The following is a 20,062-nucleotide window of genomic DNA, read 5'->3' as shown; positions in this document are numbered from 1 at the left end:
CTGCTGCAGTATAGGGCAGCGGTCAGCAGTAGTGCACGGCAACCCTATGTATTGTGGACCGATAGCGGTCCTTACAGAACAGCAGACTGTACTGCACTCAGGCCTATGTACCGTAGCACCCTATACCAAGTTACCAGTCCTTATAAGAACTTTTGTGGACCAAGCAGGTTGTGTGTTAGTGATTAGCAGACTGTACGTCAGTCCCTATACCAATGAAGGACTGCTGCAGTATAGGGCAGCGGTCAGCAGTAGTGCACGGCAACCCTATGTATTGTGGACCGATAGCGGTCCTTACAGAACAGCAGACTGTACTGCACTCAGGCCTATGTACCGTAGCACCCTATACCAAGTTACCAGTCCTTATAAGAACTTTTGTGGACCAAGCAGGTTGTGTATTAGTGTTTAGCAGACTGTGCGTCAGTCCCTATACCGCTGAAGGACTGCTGCAGTATAGGGCAGCGGTCAGCAGTAGTGCACGGCAACCCTATGTATTGTGGACCGATAGCGGTCCTTACAGAACAGCAGACTGTACCGCACCCAAGCCTATGTACCGTAGCACCCTAGACAGACCAAGTTACCAGTCCTGATAAAGAGCTTTGTGGAACAAGTGAGTTGTGAATGATTAGCAGACTGCAGCAGAAGGGCAGCAGTCAAGTATAATATTCTTTCTATATTTGGAAGAAAGAATATTATACGTGTACAAGCCTATTACCGTACCACTGATACCAGTCCTGAAAAGAACCTTTGTGGAACTAATAGTAACAGCAAGTCTTTAAAATTATCCTCACTGCCTGACACACTGCTTCCTGCCTGTCCCTATACAAATTGGCAAAAAAGAGTAGGCTGGAACGATTAGCTGGAACAGCTCTTTTGTGGACCTGATAGTAACAGCTAATGATGATGATGATGATGATGATGAAGAAAGACTAATCTGGCTGAGCTGTCCCTAAAATAGCAGCATACAGCGCTCTGTCCCTTTATCTAAACTGACAAAAGAAACTCAGGCTGCTGACCTAACACCTATACCAGTCCTGAAAAGAACTTTTGTGTACCAAATAGCTAGCGTTTTCTCTGTCCCTACTCCACACAGGATCCTTTCCCTACAGTGACAGAAGAAAGAATGTAAAATGGCCACCGGATCGGGTGTATTTATAGGTTAGGGGGAATGTCCAAGTGTCCATGAGCTGTCATGTCTCAATTGGTTGTCCTGTAACACATGATAAACGTGTCACGAAAGGTTAAAGTTCTTGTATACATTAAACACGTAAGTCCGCCGGGGCGAACGACGGAAAAAGGCGTTCGAACCCGCGGACGGCGAAAGTCGGAAATTCGCCGCGAAACGACCGCCGGGCGAACCGTTCGGCCATCACTATGCCTGACCTCAGCAGGAACCTTTACTCCTTCGTCAGAGCTATCTGTCAGGGTACCTCTGCTCTCTACAGGTTCGTATACTGAATCTGACAGTGAGGACTCCCCATCGCTCTCATCTGCCATGCTCAGTATGCTGTAGGCCTCTTCACTACCTTTCGTTTGACATTTTGGCCACTAAGTTTATAGGTACCTAGTGTGACTCACAGGTAAAAAAAAGCACCTAGTTGTCCAGGACTGTTTGAATCGGTACAAAAAAAATTACCTTCTAGAGATCAGGCCTGACTCTGCTAATGCTGCAGTTTTGTGTGCTTTGTATTGGAGGTGACAGTGATCTACTGATACTGCACTTGTTATGGAGGGGCTAAACACAGGTGCTGGCAAGTGTCGGGGCTGACCCTACTAATGCTGCATTTTTGGGAACACTATACTATTAGGTACGCTAGTATAGTTCTGATCGGATCAAAGATATTGATCTTGTTCAGACACTATACTAGTAATGGAGGTGTATAGTGTGTGTGTGTTAGTGTTTTTGGCAATCAAAGGGTTAAAATCTGATGCTGTCTGGGATTGACGCTAACTGGTGTCACCCTTGACACTAATACAGTGAACAGAAAAACAGATATGTACACTGTACTAATGACACTGTGACAGGGAGTGAAAAGGTTAACCAGGGGGTGAGCAGGGGGGTTAAACTTTATTAGGGAATATGTGGCGGGACCCTGACGCTATATAAGACTGATGCTGACTGGCGTCATCCGTGACACTAATACAGTGAAAAGAAAAAAAAGATATGTATACTGTACTAATGACACTGTGACAGGGCAGTGAAAGGGTTAACTGGGGGTGATCAGGGGGTTAAAACCTTATTAGGGAATATATGGCGGGTACCCTTAACCAGGGACTGACACGAATTGCCGCTAACTGCCCCTAACGCTGTTTAGCGTCACAAGTGAGACACCAATACAGTGATCATTAAAAAAATATGTACACTGTACTTGGTGACACTGAGAGGGAATATAAAACTTTTTTTTTTTTTCAACATTTTCAAAAAAAAACCCAGTGATTCAATACCACCAAAAGAAAGCTCAATTTGAGGGTGGGTGGGGAATGATAATTTTTTTTTTAATTTGGGTACAGTGTTGCATGACCGCACAATTGTCATTCAAAGTGTAAAAGCACTGAAAGCTGAAGATTGTTGTGGGCAGGAAGGGGGTTTAAGTGCTCAGTAAGCAAGTGGTTAAAATCTGTATAATAGGTAGAGTTATGCTTAATGACAGGTGTTACTCACCTCAAACCCTGCTAAATAATTGTTTTTGTTAGGCTTAGCAAGGCTAAAGTAACAGAGAAGTTGAAACTGCCATTTTACAGTGCAAAACGTGTAGCATGTTAGAGATATCTTCATTTCTATTGTTTTACAAGGCCAAAGCTATATTGCTACAGAAAAAAATTAACAAAAAATGAATAAAAAAAAATGAAGCTTATAAAAACAAGACCTTTTCCATCTTTGTACACAACAGAAATAGCTTCATGAACATAGGCCTTCCGGAAAAATAACGAGACATAAACAAAAAAAATAACTGCTACAGCATTCTTTTATTTGACATTTATTCTTTCAGAATCTTTACATTGACACATGTATATAATAATACTGTTTATTTTTTGTTTTGTACACAACTTCTATTGTAGCTGTAGATCAGGGGTCTCCAAACTTTCTAAACAAAAGGGTTAGTTTACCGTCCTTCAGACAGTAGGGTGGCTGGACTGTGGCCATCGGAAGTAGACCATGTCTCGGCATCAGTGTGAGTAAACAATGCCCCATCTTTAGTATCCGTGAGAGGAATTGTGTCCCATCTTTGGTATCCGTGAAAGGAATTGTGCCCCAACGTTGGTGTTATTGGGAAGAATTGTGCCCCATCGTTGGATTCACTGGGAGGAATTGTGCCCAATCAGTGGTGTCATTGGGCCCCATGGTTTGTGTCATTGGAAGTAACTGTGACCCATCAATAGTGTCAATAGGTCCCATTCTTGATGTCACTGGGAGGAACCGTGCCCCATCGTTGGTGTTGGTAGAAATTGCAACCCATTGTTGGAGTCATTGGGAGGAATTTTGCCCCTTCATTAGTGTTAGTAGATGAAATATTGCCCCAAGGGCCAGATAAATTCAAGCAAAGATCCTCAGCCAGCCCCCGGGCCACAGTTTGGAGACCACTATTGTAAAGCATTATTCATGTTTGATTGTTTTGGCAGTCTTAAAGTGGTTGTAAACCCATGGGGGGGGGGGGGGGGGGGGGGGAAGGCAACCTGCAAGGTAAAGGCATCATACTAGCTCATTATGAATAACTTACCTGAGAACGAAGCCCCTGAAGCGGTCCTCCGTCTTCATGTCTGCCGCTGCCATGGATCCCGGAGTGACTTCTGGGAGCCGATACTTGCGGCATATCGCCGCGATCTGCGGCCTGCCCAGTGCGACTGCGTGCCGCTGTCTACAGCGGGGGGCCGTAGACAGCAGTGGCTGTCTTTTTGTAAATATCTCCTAAACCGTATATTTCTTGGACCTAGAGGTAAGCCTTAATCTAGGCTTACCTGTAGGTCAAAGTGGTTTGTAAGGGTTTACAAGCACTTTAATAAAGGGACATACCCTAAAATATAATTTGCGGACCTCATAGATTAATTTCTATAATCTGTGCACATGACTATAATTTTCACTATTCTTTGTTAAAAAAAAAACCATTTAAAACTATGGTTATATTAAAATAATAGAAGGTGTAAAAACAAGTTTAGTTTTACCAACGTAAAAGCTATCTTGCCAGTCACTATTGAGGATATGCTTAAAGTGTCTTCTAGTTAAAAATGTGTCAAAAAGCACAACATACAAAAGAAGGGGCTTTATACTCACCTGTCCTGCCATTCATTCCTCCAATCATTGCTATTTTTCAAAGCAACCGCTTTTTCATATCCAAAACATTTGTGACTTTTTAATTCTGTTTGGTCCCATTGGATTTTATTGATATCACTGCCATCAGATTGTGAATGCTGGGACTTGTAGTGCGCTGTGGGGGTTTGTGTATAACTGTTCTTTAAAGTGGCTATAAACCCTCACAAATTGTAGGCATTCCTTCTGTAGATGGTTCTGAAAACAGAGAGAAATGACATACAGTGCTTTAGAGCAGCTTTTTTCAGCCAAGGTGCCTTGAGTTTTTTTCAGGGGCAAAATACCTACAAATTGACCAAAAATTGTATACAAGCCAGCAGGTGAGTCAAGCCTGCATTTTAGTTGCACAAAACCACAGGTTTTCATTGTGCACCATTAGGACCTTCTAGCCGACAGCATCCTAACAACCAATGACATCATCAGTTGGTAAGGAGAATGTCGGTTGTCTACCGAGAATCCTTGTTTAATTCTCCCCTGCCCCTCTCTGTCAGCGCTGAGGTCACATGAGCCAAGTGATGGAGAAAAACTGAGGAAGAAGAGAAACACTGGAATTCTAGTCAGTACCAGTGTGCAGAAGTGTATTTGATTTGGAAAAATAAATCACCTCTAACATGGGGTGTCCTACTTGTGTGGATGTTGATGCATTATGTAAAATTATTAGAATAGCTTTATACATTTTCGAATGGAGTGCTTCAAGACTGTCCATAATTTTAAAGGGTACCTTGAGATTGTCCATAATTTTAAAGGGTGCCTTGGGTTTGTCCATAATTTTAAAGGGTGCCTTGGGATTGTCCATAATGTTAAAGGGTGCCTTGAGATTGTCCATAATTTAAAGGGTGCCTTGAGATTGTCCATAATTTTAAAGGGTGCCTTGGGATTGTCCATAATGTTAAAGGGTGCCTTGAGATTGTCCATAATGTTAAAGGGTGCCTTGAGATTGTCCATAATTTTAAAGGGTGCCTTGAGATTGTCCATAATTTTAAATGGTGCCTTGACTGAAAAAAGTTTGAGAAATACTGCTTTAGAGTGAGACAAGTACACAGTTTAGAAGGATGTGCTTTTTCCATATTTAAAGAGGAAGTAAACCCTGATGGGTTTACTTCCTCTTTTTTTCCCTGCAAAGGTAAAGCATAATGGACTACTATGCATCGCATAGTAGCTCATTATGTGTCACTTACCTGACACAGGAGCCAGCGAAGTCGCCGCTGTCACCTGTAGTCCGCCGCATCCATCTTGGTTGTGGCGTCTCTCGCAGCTCCGACGAATGACAGCGGAGAAGCCGCAATGACGTCACTCCCGCGCATGCGCACGGGAGTCGCGTCTCGGAGCTCCGACGCTGCCATTCGCCGGAGCCGCGATGACGTCACTCCCGCGCATGCGCACGGGAGTAGACAAATTTGGCAAATCCATTCTTGGACTTGCCGCATTTAGTGCGCCTGCGCGCCGCTGTCTACGGCGCATGCGCCGTAGACAGCGGTGCCCAATTTTGGGGAAATATCTCCTAAACCATATAGGTTTAGGAGATATTACTTGGACCTACAGGTAAGCCTTAATCTAGGCTTACCTGTAGGTCAAAGTTGTTTGGAAGGGTTTACTTCCATTTTAATGTCTGATGCATAAAACCAGTTTAAAGTGGTTGTAAACCCTGTTACACCACTTGTACCTACAGGTAAGTTGATAATAAGGCTTACCTGTAGGTACTGTAAATATCTCCTAAACCTGCACGGTTTAGGGGACGTTTACCAAATACGCTTGTGCTGACGTCATCGGCGCATGCGCACTGAAGAAATGGCTCAATTGTGCCGTTTTTAAAGGGCCTGTGCCCTGACTGGTGGCTCACGCACATGTGAGGGAGTGACGCCATTGCGGCTTCGGCCAATCACAGCGGAGCCTGCAAACCCGAAAATAACTCCCTTAGACATGTCGCCGGTCACAGCAGTGTACGGGGACTGCTGCAACAGCTTTGATCTAAGGTAAGTATTTCATAATAAGCTAGTATGCGATTTTGTCTTGCAGGAGTTTACTTCTTTTTTTTTTTAATGGGTTTACAGCCACTTTAAAGCCTATAAACCACATATGAGTAAAGAATGGCTAAAATATTCTCTTGCTGAGATTTTGTTGCTTTCTTTTAGGTTTGTTCATTTGGGACTTTGCCAACATAGACAGGAGAAAAGAAGCCTAAAACCTACCCAATGGCCTATGGACACCATTGCAAAACTGTAAGCAGTTTTCTCTTTATTCTGTTATTGTCTGTTAACAAAACTGTTCTATAGTATTTTTTTGTGCATAAAAGACTGTTTTAGTTCACTGCAAAATTTTGTAAGACGAGAGTAGCCACAATCTGGAGCAGCTGTGCAGGGCAACCAATGAGCTTCTGTCTTTCATTTTTGAATTGAACTAAACTTTCAACTTTTACAGTTATCAATCTTGACCTCTGTTTGATCTGCCGTTCCCATGGTGTTGTAAAATTGATCAGCTATGACACCAGCCATGTGATGGCTTGATGATTCAGTTGAAAGCCAATATAAGCTTTGGGAAGTTTTGGGAAACCGTTAAATTGATGGAATATGTTTTGCTTTAACTGAACAAGCTAAAAATATAAGTTGATTGAGTCTTATGCACAGCTGTTCCATATTCTGTCTGCTCCAGTTTTAGTAAACCTCCCCTAAACTTGTTTTCTTGTATTGAGAAAGTAATTTAATTAAGACGTATTCTGGTAGAATCTTAACTGTAACTCAACTCTTTACAATAAATAAGTGTGAAATCACAAATACATTCTAAGCATGTGACCTGGAGGAAACATGCAATCAAGCCAGAACTCTTTATTTTGTATACATAAATGACTGGTAAGTCACTCTGAAAAGTACAGGTAACTAGCAGTCTTTTAGGTAATGCCAGCAATGGTAGCCATCAAATTTTTTATTTTTTTTGTATATTCTCTTTTTATTGTTATACATTTTTTTTACACACAAACAGTTACAAAGCAGATACACATTTCTAAGCTTCAAAAAACACAAGAAGAATCATGTTTAGGTGAGGGACCGATTCGGAGGTCCTTGTCAACCTCCTACAAATCCTTACTAGACCTTCACGCTACTGAAGACCCCCCATTCTTAGCAAAATGGGAGAGGGACCTGCAAGTCACCTTTACAGAACCCCAAAAGGATTGTATTCTCTTTTTCGCACAAAAATCTTCCCTATGCAGCAAATATCAAGAGACTACGTATAAAATAGTGACGCGTTGGTACAGAACCCCTTCTGTGCTGGCTAAGATATTCCCTATGCAAACTGACCGTTGCTGGCGGTGTGGCCTACACTCCGGCACCCTCTTACACATTTTCTGGGATTGCCCTGTGCTTCAAACTTTCTGGCAGCCAGTGCTCAAGCTCATGCAGAAACTCACCGACATCTCCCTACATGATAACCCAGCTGCGATCCTCCTCAACCTTACCCCCCTATCAAGGAAACGTTATCATAAATCCCTTCTCAAACATCTCCTTAATGCTGCACGGGCAAGCATCCCGCCCCTATGGAAACAACAGTCTGCGCCAACGTTGGCCCAATGGTTTGCGAGAGTGAAGGATATTGAGCGAATGGAAGACATGACCTCTGCCTTGCGGGATAAGTCAGAGGAACATAAGTCCAGATGGTTCCACTGGGATCTCTTTCACTTCTTTGAAGAGTTCCGCCAATGCGCTCTAGGACCCGTTACCTAGAATCCCCACCGCCTGTCCAGTACTATTGATCTTGACTCCCCGGGGGTGACCCCCCAACCTGTCTGTCTCCCCCCCCCCCCCCCCCCCACCTCCTTATTTTTTTTTTTTTTTTTTTTTTTTTTTTAGTCCTTTTTTTTTTCTTTTTTTTTTTTTCTTTTCTCTTTTTTCCCTCTCTCTCTTTCTTTCTTATCTTTCTCTTTCATCTCCATCTCTCCTTTTTTCAATGAAAACACAAAAAGTGATGGGCACAGAAGCTTCTATCCACCCTGTATTAGACTTCAACTAGTGATATGGGCCAGCCTACATGGCCTCATTCGTTTACCTGCTCTTATTTTGTATAGTTGATTTACTGGAGAAGCTTACCATAGCCTATGTGCAGTGTTTATATGTAATGTGAAGTTGTCTTACTGCTGGTGTCTGTGTCACATCTTTAAAATAAAGAATCTAAAAAAAAAAAAAAAAAAAAACACAAGAAAAAGGAAAAAAAAAACCTGTTTACCTTATGCCCTTAAAAATCATCTCCCTCTTGGACCACCTCTATACCACAGGAATGCTTCCCCCCCCCTATTCAGGTCTTTTTATATAATCGTATCCCTCCTCTTCATCTTAAGCGCTGCCATCCCATATTCCTCGTATATTATGCCCCTCAAGCACCCACCATAGTCATATACTCTATAGATGTTTTAAACTTTAACCATTTCCTCCATATGGTGTAATATACCTCTAGCCACTTGCCGACCGCCGTCGGTATATATACATCGGCAGAATGGCACGGCTGGGCAAAGTAACGTACCCATACGTTACTTTGAAATTCCCGTCGTGCGCGCTTGCGGCGAGCTTCCTGCTCACGGGACTCGCAGACTCGATCGCCGGGGAGATGCTGATGTAAACAGCATCTCCCCATTCTGCCTAATGACAGGACACTGATCGTCTGCTCCCTGTCATCGGGAGCAGCGATCAGTGTCCACGTCACACAATTCCATCCCCCAGTCAGTTATAAACACTCCCCTAGGACACACTTAACCCCTCCCCGCCCCCTAGTGGTTAACCCTTTCACTACCAGTGACATTTTTACAGTAATCAATGCAATTTTAAAGCATTGATCGCTGTATTAATGCCAATGGTCCCAAAAATGTGTCAGAATTATCCGATGTGTCCACCATAATGTCGCAGTCATGATAAAAATTGATGATCGCCACCATTACTAGTAAAAAAGATTAATAAAAATGCCATAAAACTATCCCCTATTTTGTAAACGATATAACTTTTGTGCAAACCAATCAATAAACACTTATTGCGATTTTTTTTTTTTTTTTTTTTACCAAAATATGTAAAAGAATACGTATCAGCCTAAACTGAGGAAAAAAAAAGTTTTTTTTCATATATTTTTTAAAGCGACGCAATGCCGAATCGCAAAAAATGCTCTGGTCTTTGGCCAGCCAAATGGTCCGGGGCTTAAGTGGTTAAATACCATCAGCTTTTTCAAGCTTTTCTTCAAAAGCATATTTAGTTCTCTATTTGGGGAATAGATATTTGCAAAAGTACAGTCCATATTAAACAATTTCCCCTTTATAAATGTAAACCTTCCCTCAATTTCTGCCAGCTGCTTTTATCGAATCCAATGGCTACTCCCTGTGAGCAACTCAATGTTGAGTCGCCATAGAACCACGTGGGGAACAAATGTGAGGACAATTTATGCCCCAAGGCATGTGTAATATGTGTTTCCAGAAGGCAAACCACATTTGTCCTATAGTAGTGCAGTTCTTTATTTACCTTATACCTTTTACTAGGGGTGTTTAGGCCTCTTACATTGTACTGTAGGTTACTAAGTTTATTGAAGGCATAAGTCATCAAAAGGAGCAACTGTCACACTCTTGAAAACGAGAAGGAAAAAAATGGCTTAAGTAGTCTTCTTGTTAGGGTCTCAGGGGGTCTCACGGTCAGGTCTGCAGATTTACTCCTTCATAAGAGATTCCCGCCGACTTCCATGTTTTTTCCATGATTGTCGATTTCTCCTCCACATAGTTGAACCTCACGAACACATCTCTTGGGGTGTTGGCAGCCTGGCTTCGGTACCCTGTGCACGCTATTGATTTTTAGTGTTTCTGAGATTTCTTTTCCCAACATAGGGTAAAATAGTCCACGCATCACTCCTAATAATTCATCATCCTTATACTTCTCCGGTAAGCCTCTTGCACGTAGATTTTTTGCATCAACTTCAGTTTTCTTGATCCTCCATTTTATATGAAAAGGATCTATTCGCTCTCTGTAGAAACTTCATCTGCTCATTCATTTCCTCCAGCCTTTGATCATACATGTCCAGCCTTTCCTCCATCTCTTCCATTCGACCAAGGACCTGCCCAATATCTGACCGAACTGCCGCAATATCCATTTTCAATGATACTTCAACCTTGGCCAGCATGTCCGCTAGAGTGTCTTTGATTTGAGGTATACTCGCCTGGGTTTCCCCCAACCTTACTTCCTCCCCAGCTGGTAAATCTACACCTCCTTTCTTTTTCTGCTCCCCGCTTTGTGCTTTAGAGCCTCCTATAGGGTTACCCCCAGTGCTTCTTGGCCAGGTTGATGTCAGATCATTAGACCTTCCCGCTTTAGCTTCTAACATGTTTTGCCTGCCAGCCCCCATCCGTACTGGAGCCCCTTGCCATCATATTTTTTTTGACACAATCGCTGTACAGAACAGAAAGATCAGAAAAAATTATATCTCCTGCCTACAGGAGAGGAATGCCATAATTCTCAGAAAATACTCCTTTCAGGCAAACTTTGAGAGACTGTGGTAAGGTATAGTCACTTAACTTAAGCACAAGGTGTTTTTACCAGTATAAGATACAGTTAGTTTTTTTATTATTCTTTTGCTGTGTGTTGTGCTATGTCAGGAATGTTAGGTTTGCAAAGTTACTGATATGTGAAATTTAACAATATGAAGTGGGAGTCTTCTTTAACCACTTCAATACTGGGTACTCTTACCCCCTTCCTGCCCAGGCCAATTTCCAGCTTTCAGCGCTATCATGCTTTGAATGACAATTGCGCGGTCATGCAACACTGTACCCATTTAACATAAATAGAGCTTTGTTTTGGTGGTATTTAATAACCACTGGGTTTTTTGTTTGCAAAATAATCTAAAATGACTGAACATTTTGAAAAAAAAAAAGCGGCTTCTCTTCATTTCTGTTATAAAATTTTGCAAATAAACAATCTTTCTTCATATATTTAGGCCAAACTGTATTCTGCTATATTTCTGTGGTGAAAATAACTAAAATCAGTGTTTATTATTTAGTCTGTAGTCTACAAACTGTGATATATATGCACTATATTACCAAAAGTATTGGGATGCTGCCTGCACATGAACTTTAATGGCATCCCAGTCTTAGTCTGTAGGGTTCAGTATTGAGTTGGGCCACCCCTTGCAGCTATAACGGCTTTAACTCTTCTGGGAAGGCTGTACACAAGGTTTAGCAGTATGTCTATGGGAATGTTTGACCTTTGTTTCAGAAGCACATTCACAAGGTCAGGTATTGATCTGGACGAGAAGCCCTGTCTTGCAGTCTCCACTCTAATTCATCCCAAAGGTGTTCTATGGGGTTGAGGTCAGGACTCTGTGCAGGACAGTCAAGTTCCTCCACCCCAAGCTCACTCATCCATGTCTTTATGGACCTTTGTGGTGTGGGGTTGTTTTTCAGGGTTTGGGCTTGGCCCCTTAGTTCCAGTGAAGGGAACTCTTAGACCCCTTTCACACTGGGGCGTTTTTCAGGCGCTTTAGCGTTAAAAAAAGCGCCTGTAAAGCGCTTGAAAGAAGCCTCATCTGCAGTCCCAATGTGAAAGCCCAAGTGCTTTAAGAACCCTTTCACAATGTCAGCGCCCGAAAAACGCTCGTAAAGCGCCGCTTAAACTAGCAGCGCTTTACCAGCGTTTTTCGAGCGTTATTGGGGCGCTTTTAACCCCTGCTAGTGGCCAAATAAAGGGTTAAAAGCGCCCACAAAACGCTGCTTCCAATAGCGTTTTTCAGGCGTTTTTCTGGCGTTTTACAGGCGCTTCCCATTGATTTCAATGGGAAGGGGCGCTTTATTCACCGCTCCAAAAGCGCTGCAAAGAAGCTGCTTGCAGAACTTTTTTTGACGCCCTGCCAGCGCAGCACCTTGGTGTGAAAGCACTCGGGCGTTTACATTGGGATTGCAGTTGCAGCTTCTTTCAGGCGTATTTTTTAACGCTGAAGCGCCTGAAAAACGCCCCAGTATGAAAGGGATCTCGGTGTGAAAGCACTCGGGCTTTTACATTGGGATTGCAGTTGCAGCTTCTTTCAGGCGTATTTTTTAACGCTAAAGCGCATGAAAAACGCCTGAAAAACGCCCCAGTGTGAAAGTGGTCTTAAGGTGTAAGCATACCAAGACATTTTGGACAATTTCATGCTCCCAACTTTGTGGGAACAGTTTGGGGATGACCCCTTCCTGTTACAACATGACTGCACACCAGTGCACAAGGCAAGGTCCATAAAGACATGGATGAGGGGGTTTGGGGTGGAGCAATTTGCCTGGCATGCACAGAGTCCTGACCTCAACCCAAACACCTGGGATGAATTAAAGCACAGCCTGCGAACCAGGCCTTCTTTTCCACATCAGTGCCTGACCTCACAAATGTGTTTCTTGAAGAATGGTCATCCTTGTGGACAGCTTTCCAAGAGGAGTTGACGCTGTTATAGCTGCAAAGGGTGGACCAACTCAATATTGAACCCTATGGACTAAGATTGATATGCTATTAAAGTTTGTGTGTGTAAAGGCAGATGTCTCAAAACTTCTGGTAATATAGTGCATATCTGAAAATCGATCAATTCTGACGTACTGATCTCATTTCTTGAGGCCCAAAAATGGCAGGACAATACAAATATCTCCCAACCTCTTTTTGGAAAGTAGACAGTCCAAGGATATTTAGTAAGATACATGATGAGTTTTTTAAAGTTGTAATTTTTTTGTCCTGATTTTTTGGAAAATTTAGGAAATTAAAAAAAGATTTTCACAATTTTATTATTATTTTTATTTATTTTTAAATCTTGTCACTACAGCATCGTCATATAACTGGCAGTGATTAAGGACACTGACTGGTGACAGTATGTAAAAAAAAAATGATATACCTTTTTTTTCAATTGTTTGTATTAAAGCGGTGGTTCACACAAAAATTGAACCTCTGCTTTTCGGAACCCCCCCCCCTCCGGCATCACATTTGACACCTTTCAGGGGGGAGGGGGGTGCAGATACCTGTCTAAGACTGGTATTTGCACCCACTTCCGGGCATAGACTCCCGCAGGAATCTACGCCTCTTCCCGTCCCACACACATGGGTCCCAGAGACAGCAGGGACCATTCAGATTGCGCAGCGTGACTCGCACATGCGCAGTAGGGAAGTGAAGCCCAATTCTGGATTCCTTTACCGCAGATGGCAGCAGCAGCATCCGAGGACCGAGGAATGGTTCGGCCTTGGGTGCTGACATTACGGGCACCCTGGGCAGGTAAGTGTCCATATTTTAAAAGTCAGCAGCTGCAGTATTTGTTGCTGCTGCTGAAATTTTTTGCGGGCCTTCCGCTTTAAGTTTTTTTATGTTTTTTTCTTTTTTTTTTTTTTTTTTTTACACTGTGACCAGAGCAATACAGTGTTACCATAGTAACACTGTACTACTCTGGGAAAGTGATCAGAATTTTTTTTTTTTTTACACATTATGATTGCTTATACCGGTGAATTTCACTGGTATAAGCATCAATTTTTACTGAATTAAATTGATTCATTCAGTGTTTTCTATTGTGGTTAGCTGTGATTGACCATAGCTAATCGCATGGTACAGATGGGCTGTGATTAGACTTGTATGTACCATGTGATCCCTGTGACCAATCACAGAGATCAACACAATAGTATACAATGGATGGCATGAATTGTGTACAATTGTCTTGTGATCTGCTGTGATTTGTCACAGTGATCACTAGGTACTGGCAGCAACTGGTACACTGATCAGTCAACCGCTGTGTACAAACACAGCAGGTGACAGACCACACCGCAACACAGCCTGTGGCACATTCTGGGAGGACGCCATATAACGTTCACCCAGAATAGTGAATGCCCCACCCGGCCGTCATTTGTCTATAGGCCAGGTGGGAAGCGGTTAAGGAATAAGCGCACTTATTCTTTTTGGCTCTCAACTAATTAATCCCATCCTTCTCTACCTACAGAAATCTGACTTATTCTTTCTTTAACCTGTTACCATAACTGTAATTCAGCTTATCAGTTCACAGGCTCGTTCATACCATACATTTTTTCTGTGCAGAGAATTACATACACATTGCAGATTGCTGCTCAGGAAAAATCCACACCTTGTGGTGTGAACAGGGCACATAGAGAACCATTGGTTTCTTTGAACCCTTGCAGAACGCATGCAGAAAAACTGATGTCTCTGCACCACGGTGTGAATGAATGAGGCCTAACAGAAGACCTAAGGAAGGGACCTGGAGAAAAACAGCTGGTGCTGCCAAACATTAAAGTAAAGCTAGAGGAATTTGCCAGGAGATGGATACACAATAAGCAGTTGACATTGGGGATGTGGATAAAAATAATAAATTCAGATGTGTTGATGTATAGAATGATTTATGAGGCTAGGGGTGCCCCCAAGAAGTTTAAAAAAGTATGCTTCTGATGGGTTAACTCCAGCGTTACATTGGAGGAAGAGAGAGAATAGGGCGTTTAATTGCGTAGATTTAATCCTTCTTGAACTTAGAGGGAAGAAGGTCTCTTTCCAGTAGGAGCAGAGGTGGGCTATTTTCATTCTACCTAAAATGGCACTGAAGGCGGACATCCTTTGGGATGGGAGTTTTTTTTTTCTTAGGGGTATTCAATTAGTTTTAGGTTTAAAAAAAAAAAAAGGAAAGCGCATACCTGGGAAAATGGCTGGGTTGGAAACATATTTGGTTTAGATATGCCATGGTTGATATGTACAATGCTACAATTCTTAATGCATCTTGGTTGTTTGTTTTTCTCTCCATTTTTATGGATGTAACCCATGTCGGATGTATTGTTTGTAAAATACTTATGTGCGCAATAAAAATCTTAAAAAAAAAAAAAGTTAGAGGAATTCATTAAACTTGGAGCAGCTATGCATGGCAACCAGTCGGCTTCCATCGTTCATTTTCAAAGCACAGCTGAAAAAGGTTGCCAAGCACAGCTGCTCCAGATTCTGTCTGCTCCAGTTCAGATTAACGTCTCCGAGTGTTTCGTCATTTATTATTATGACTGCATCTCTTGAAGGATAAATAGCAGGTATAAGAGTGATCTCTGTCAAAATTCAAATTAGCAGTCTTTTTAAAAGAGATGTCACAGCCAAGTAAGAGCACAATACATCAATCACTCAACAGTTGTCTTGATTTAATAAAACACATAGCGGTGTGGTTACACAGAAGAGATACAAATCAATTGGATGGCATTTTGTACATCGAAACTCTTTTAAGCTTTCGATCAGCATGTAAAAGCAAGAAGAGGTTAACACTGGATGGTTCTGCCTTTATGAAAACCACTGACATTTTATCATAATGTAATAAGGGGGGATATGAGTGGTAAAATGCTAGAAAATCTGAAATCTTTGTTACCATGGCAGCTCCATTCCTTGGAGTGCAGAGCGGCTTTTTTTTTTTTTATGTTTGTTGTTGCCGCTGCGCATTAGCTGGAGATTTACTTTGTAAATGTAAAATTCAGCACTTTTTTTTTTGCTGTTCTGATCCCGCATTTATGCATTTAAAAAGGTTTGATACCTCACTTTTTGCCGGAAATGATTCGACTTAATCTGTTTGAGGTACAGTACTGCACAGGTAGACTGGAGATAGCAGTGTCCTTGTTAACCTGCAAAAAATTTTGATTTTACTGACAGATTGTATACTTTTACTGATATGCCAGAAAAGCTTAATAGACTAAGGAGGGGACTGATGTACTATTGTAATATACTGTAAATAGTTATACTAGAAACAGTTATATATGATTTAAAAGTTCTACAAATGAATAGTTCCCTGTAAACTGGCTACTAGTAGAATATCATAACCAAGTTTTCTCATATTACTGCTTGTGCTTTCTTTAGAGCAGGGGTAGTGAATTAAAATTCACAGAGGTTCGGCAATTACAATTTTCATGCAGCAGAGGTGCAAGTCTCATGTTTGTGCTATGACTCTGTTTCTTCACATCACAGCCCCTTCCCCTTACATTACAGTTTTCCCTTTTATATCAGCATCATCAATCCTTCCTTTTACATCACAACCTCCTCTTTACACTGCAGCTGCCCCTTATACATTGCAGAAACTACACTTTACATCACTCAACCCCCCTTTACAATACAGCCCCCATTTATAGTACAGTGCCCCTCTGTACATCACAGCACCCCCCTTTAAAATATAGCACCCCCTTTACAATACAACCCCTTTACATTACAGTGCCTGCTTTACATCACAGCCCCCCTTTGCATCCAAATCCCCCCATTTTACATCACTGCCCCCTTTACATCACGGCGCCTCCTTTACTTAAATTTCCCCTGTCCCCCGTTACCTCACAGCACCCCCACCTTACATCAGAGACCTCCACACTTTACATCAGCCCCCCCCTTCCTTGAATCCCAGTCCCCTTCACAGCCCCCCTTTCTTACACTTCAGTCCCCTTTGCAGCCTCCCTTACTTGCATCTTAGTCCCCTTCACAGCCCCCTTCTTCCTTGTATCCAAGTCCTCTTCACAGCGCCCCCCCTTTTTTTGTATACTGGTCCCCTTTACAGCCCCCCTTTGTTCCTTGCAATCCTCCTCCAACCTTCCTGATCCTACCTTACACAGCAGGGAGAAAGTAGAAGGCACAGCATGTCCAGACAGACACTCGCAGTCCGGGGGATAATACGGCCGTGTGTGTGCTAATCCGCCGTACTTTTGAAATTAACTGACTTTTCCCGCACGGAGGAAAGTCCGTTCATTTTGAAAGGGGCTCCAGGTAGCCGGGACTAGCGAAGGAAGTCAATGTCGCCGCCTTCAGCGGCGAGATTGACATGACGCTGGCCCTGTCACCTGGTATGGAGTTAAAGGGGAAGCCCTACGCCGAAAAAACGGCGTGGGGGTCCCCCCCAGGTCCATATCAGACCCTTATCCGAGCACGCTACCCGGCCAGTCAGGTAAGGGGGTGGGGGCGAACGAGCGCCCCCCTCCTGAGCCGTACCAGGCCGCGTGCCCGCAACATAGGGGGGTGCTTTGGGGAAGGGGGGCATGCGGCCCCCCCACCCCAAAGCACCTTGTCCCCATGTTGGTTAGGACAAGGACCTCTTCCCGACAACCCCGGCCGTTGGTTGTCAGGGTCTGTGGGTGGGGGGGCTTATTGGAATCCGGGAGTCCCCTTTAATAAGGGGGCCCCCGGATACCGGCCCCCCACCCTATGTGAATGAGTATGGGGTACAATGTACCCCTACCCATTCACCTGTGAAAAAAAATGTAAATTAAACACAACACACAAGGGTTAAAAATAATTTATTGCACAGCTCCGGGGGTCTTCTTCCGTCTTGGAGGGTCTTCTCGTCGGACTCCTCCGCTATCTTCTGCTAGCTCTTTAGGAGCCAGGCTTTCTTCGTCGTCGCCACCCTCTTCTTCCGACTTCGGGGGTCTTGTCCCCCTCTTCTGTTCTTCTTGCCGGGCCTCCGCGTCTTCTTCCAGCTCTTTTACAAGCTGTGGCCTGGTCTTCTATCGCCGCCGCCACCTTCTGTTCTTGCTGTGCTGTGCAATAAATTATTTTTAACCCTTGTGTGTTGTGTTTTATTAAAAAAAAAATTCACATTTTCACAGGTGAATGGGTAGGGGTACATTGTACCCCATACTCGTTCACATAGGGTGGGGGGGCCGGTATCTGGGGGCACCTTATTAAAGGGGGCTCCCAGATTGCGATAAGCCCCCCGCCCGCAGAGTCCGACAACCAATGGCCAGGGTTGTCGCTAGTCCCGGCTACCTGGAACCACGTTCAAAATGTACGGACTTTCCTCTGTGTGTGGGCAAGTCCGTTCATTTCAAAAGTACGGCGGAGAGTCCAGGGGACTATACGGCCGATAGTCCGGTGGACCTAGTCCGGTGGAAAAGTCCCGTGTGTGGGCAGGTCCGCTCGTTCAGGAAGTCCGGCGGACAGTCCGGTGGTTTGTAGGCCAGACTAAGTCCGCCGGATAGTCTGATCGTGTGTACGCGGCATTACAGTCACCTGTTATTTTTTTTTAACCTTGGTTTATCAAGACTTCCTATATACTGCAGTTTATATTTTCTTCAGCCTGTTCAATAGTGGGGCCGGGGCTGTTTGAGCATATGGTTCTGTAAGGATAGCAGATCAACCCCCCCCCCCCCACCACCAAAATGGATTCCCCCCATCCACAGAAACAAGGTGGATAGAGGAATCCTCTCTGCTGTGCTATTGTATTCTGGCGGTGGAGACTCCTCTGCTGTCAGAATACACTGATCAGTGTTTGAGCCAATTGGCTGCAGTCGCTGCTCAAATTAGTTTTCCAGCAGCCCCAATCGACAGAAGTCGATCATAGTATCGGATTCTGTTGAACGGCACTGGCCATAGATGGACTTAAATACGTCCCTTCTCAACCGGACAAATTTCGATCCATCAATGGCAAGCTTTATTTTTGGTTGTATGCATAAAAGGTGATGGAATTCCAATGGTTTGGCCGTAGCATTTTGTAACTAATACATTAGGAAAATGTCAATATATATAACCACTTCAGCTCCGGAAAAAAAAGGTTTTACCCTCTTCATGACCAGGCCATTGTTTGCTATATAGCTCTGCACTGCTTTAACTGGGAATTGCAACACTGTGCCGAAATGACATTTATATACATTTTTTTCACACAATTGGAACTTTTATTGGTATTTGGTCACTACTGTTTTTTTTCTTCTTTTTTTTCTTTTTTGCGATATAACCAAAAAAATACCAAAAATTTTGAAAAAAAAACAATATTTCTTTCTGCTATTAAACATATCTAATAAAAAAATGTAAATCAAATGTCTTCATAAATGTTGGCAAAAATGTAATTTGCTACATGTCTTTGGTAAAAAAAAAAAAAAATCCCAGTAAGTGTATATTAACTGTTTTGTGTGAAAGTGATAGTGTTTACAAACTATGGTATATATATATATATATATATATATATATATATATATATATATATATATATATATATATATATATATATATATATATTAGATTTGTTTTTTTTGGCGGCGATCGACGACCTATCAGGATAAAGGAACTGCGATAGTGTAGAGAGAAATCTGACACTGATGCTGGGGGGAACTGGCTAATGTATGCACACGCCCCCATAAACCCAGAAACAGGCAATGCTGGCAGGCCATCCACAAGAGGATAATTGAAGCAATTTTATTATTGTTGTTAAAAGCATATTCAAATAATGCACTCAGAATATAGACATCTTAATTTAAAACAGCAACCCATCGATCACGATCTACCAGTCAATCCCAGCCAGGTGATTGATAGATCGTTGTCTGGGCTTGCCGACCCACCATTCCAGAGTGTCAAACAAGGCTAAGTTGTAGCTGTGCCAGCAACGTAGGGTGCAGGTAGTTGCAGAAGGAGCAAGAGCCGCATAAACCAATGTTGCCTCTGTAGCTCCGGCTCCTGTCCCAGGCGGAGTGATACCAACTACATTCCGCCTCTTGTTCCTGCTTGCAGTCTCCAGAGCAGAACCAGCAGCAGGAAAGAAGAGATCTTCAGGTCAGTGTCAAGTAATACACTGGGTATAATAGCATACTGATGCAGAGTAATTTATCTGCACTGCGGGTGCAGCGCAGTGTACCTGTAGCTTTCCTGCAGGTTAGCAGCACTTAGCCACAGACTTCTACAGTATTATATCCTGTGGGTATGGTGAGCTTTCAGAAAGTACACCACACCTGCAGGATATAATAGAATTCTATGGCAAAGATAAACCACCGTGTTTCATTGTGAAAGCAGCCTTATAGGGGGCTCAGGACAGTAA

At 43.0% G+C, this 20,062-nt stretch overlaps 1 protein-coding gene across 3 annotated transcripts in view; it reads left to right on the top strand.

Moving 5' to 3' along the window:
- FIG4 (FIG4 phosphoinositide 5-phosphatase) overlaps positions 1–20,062 on the top strand; it is a 407,091-nt gene that overhangs the window by 315,958 nt on the left and 71,071 nt on the right. For all 3 annotated transcript variants that reach the window (XM_077487135.1, XM_077487137.1, XM_077487138.1), the window contains one exon: positions 6,436–6,522. In XM_077487135.1, the coding sequence (XP_077343261.1) occupies positions 6,436–6,522 (87 nt within the window). The remainder of the gene's footprint in view (positions 1–6,435; positions 6,523–20,062) is intronic.

The sequence above is a fragment of the Lithobates pipiens genome, unplaced genomic scaffold (genome assembly GCF_037356315.1).
Source record: "Lithobates pipiens isolate NorthernLeopardFrog02 unplaced genomic scaffold, aLitPip1_a1.2 Scaffold_18, whole genome shotgun sequence".
NCBI classification, from domain to species: domain Eukaryota; kingdom Metazoa; phylum Chordata; class Amphibia; order Anura; family Ranidae; genus Lithobates; species Lithobates pipiens.
The sequence above is the reverse complement of the archived record's forward strand: the minus strand, read 5'-3'. Positions and strand labels throughout refer to the sequence as shown.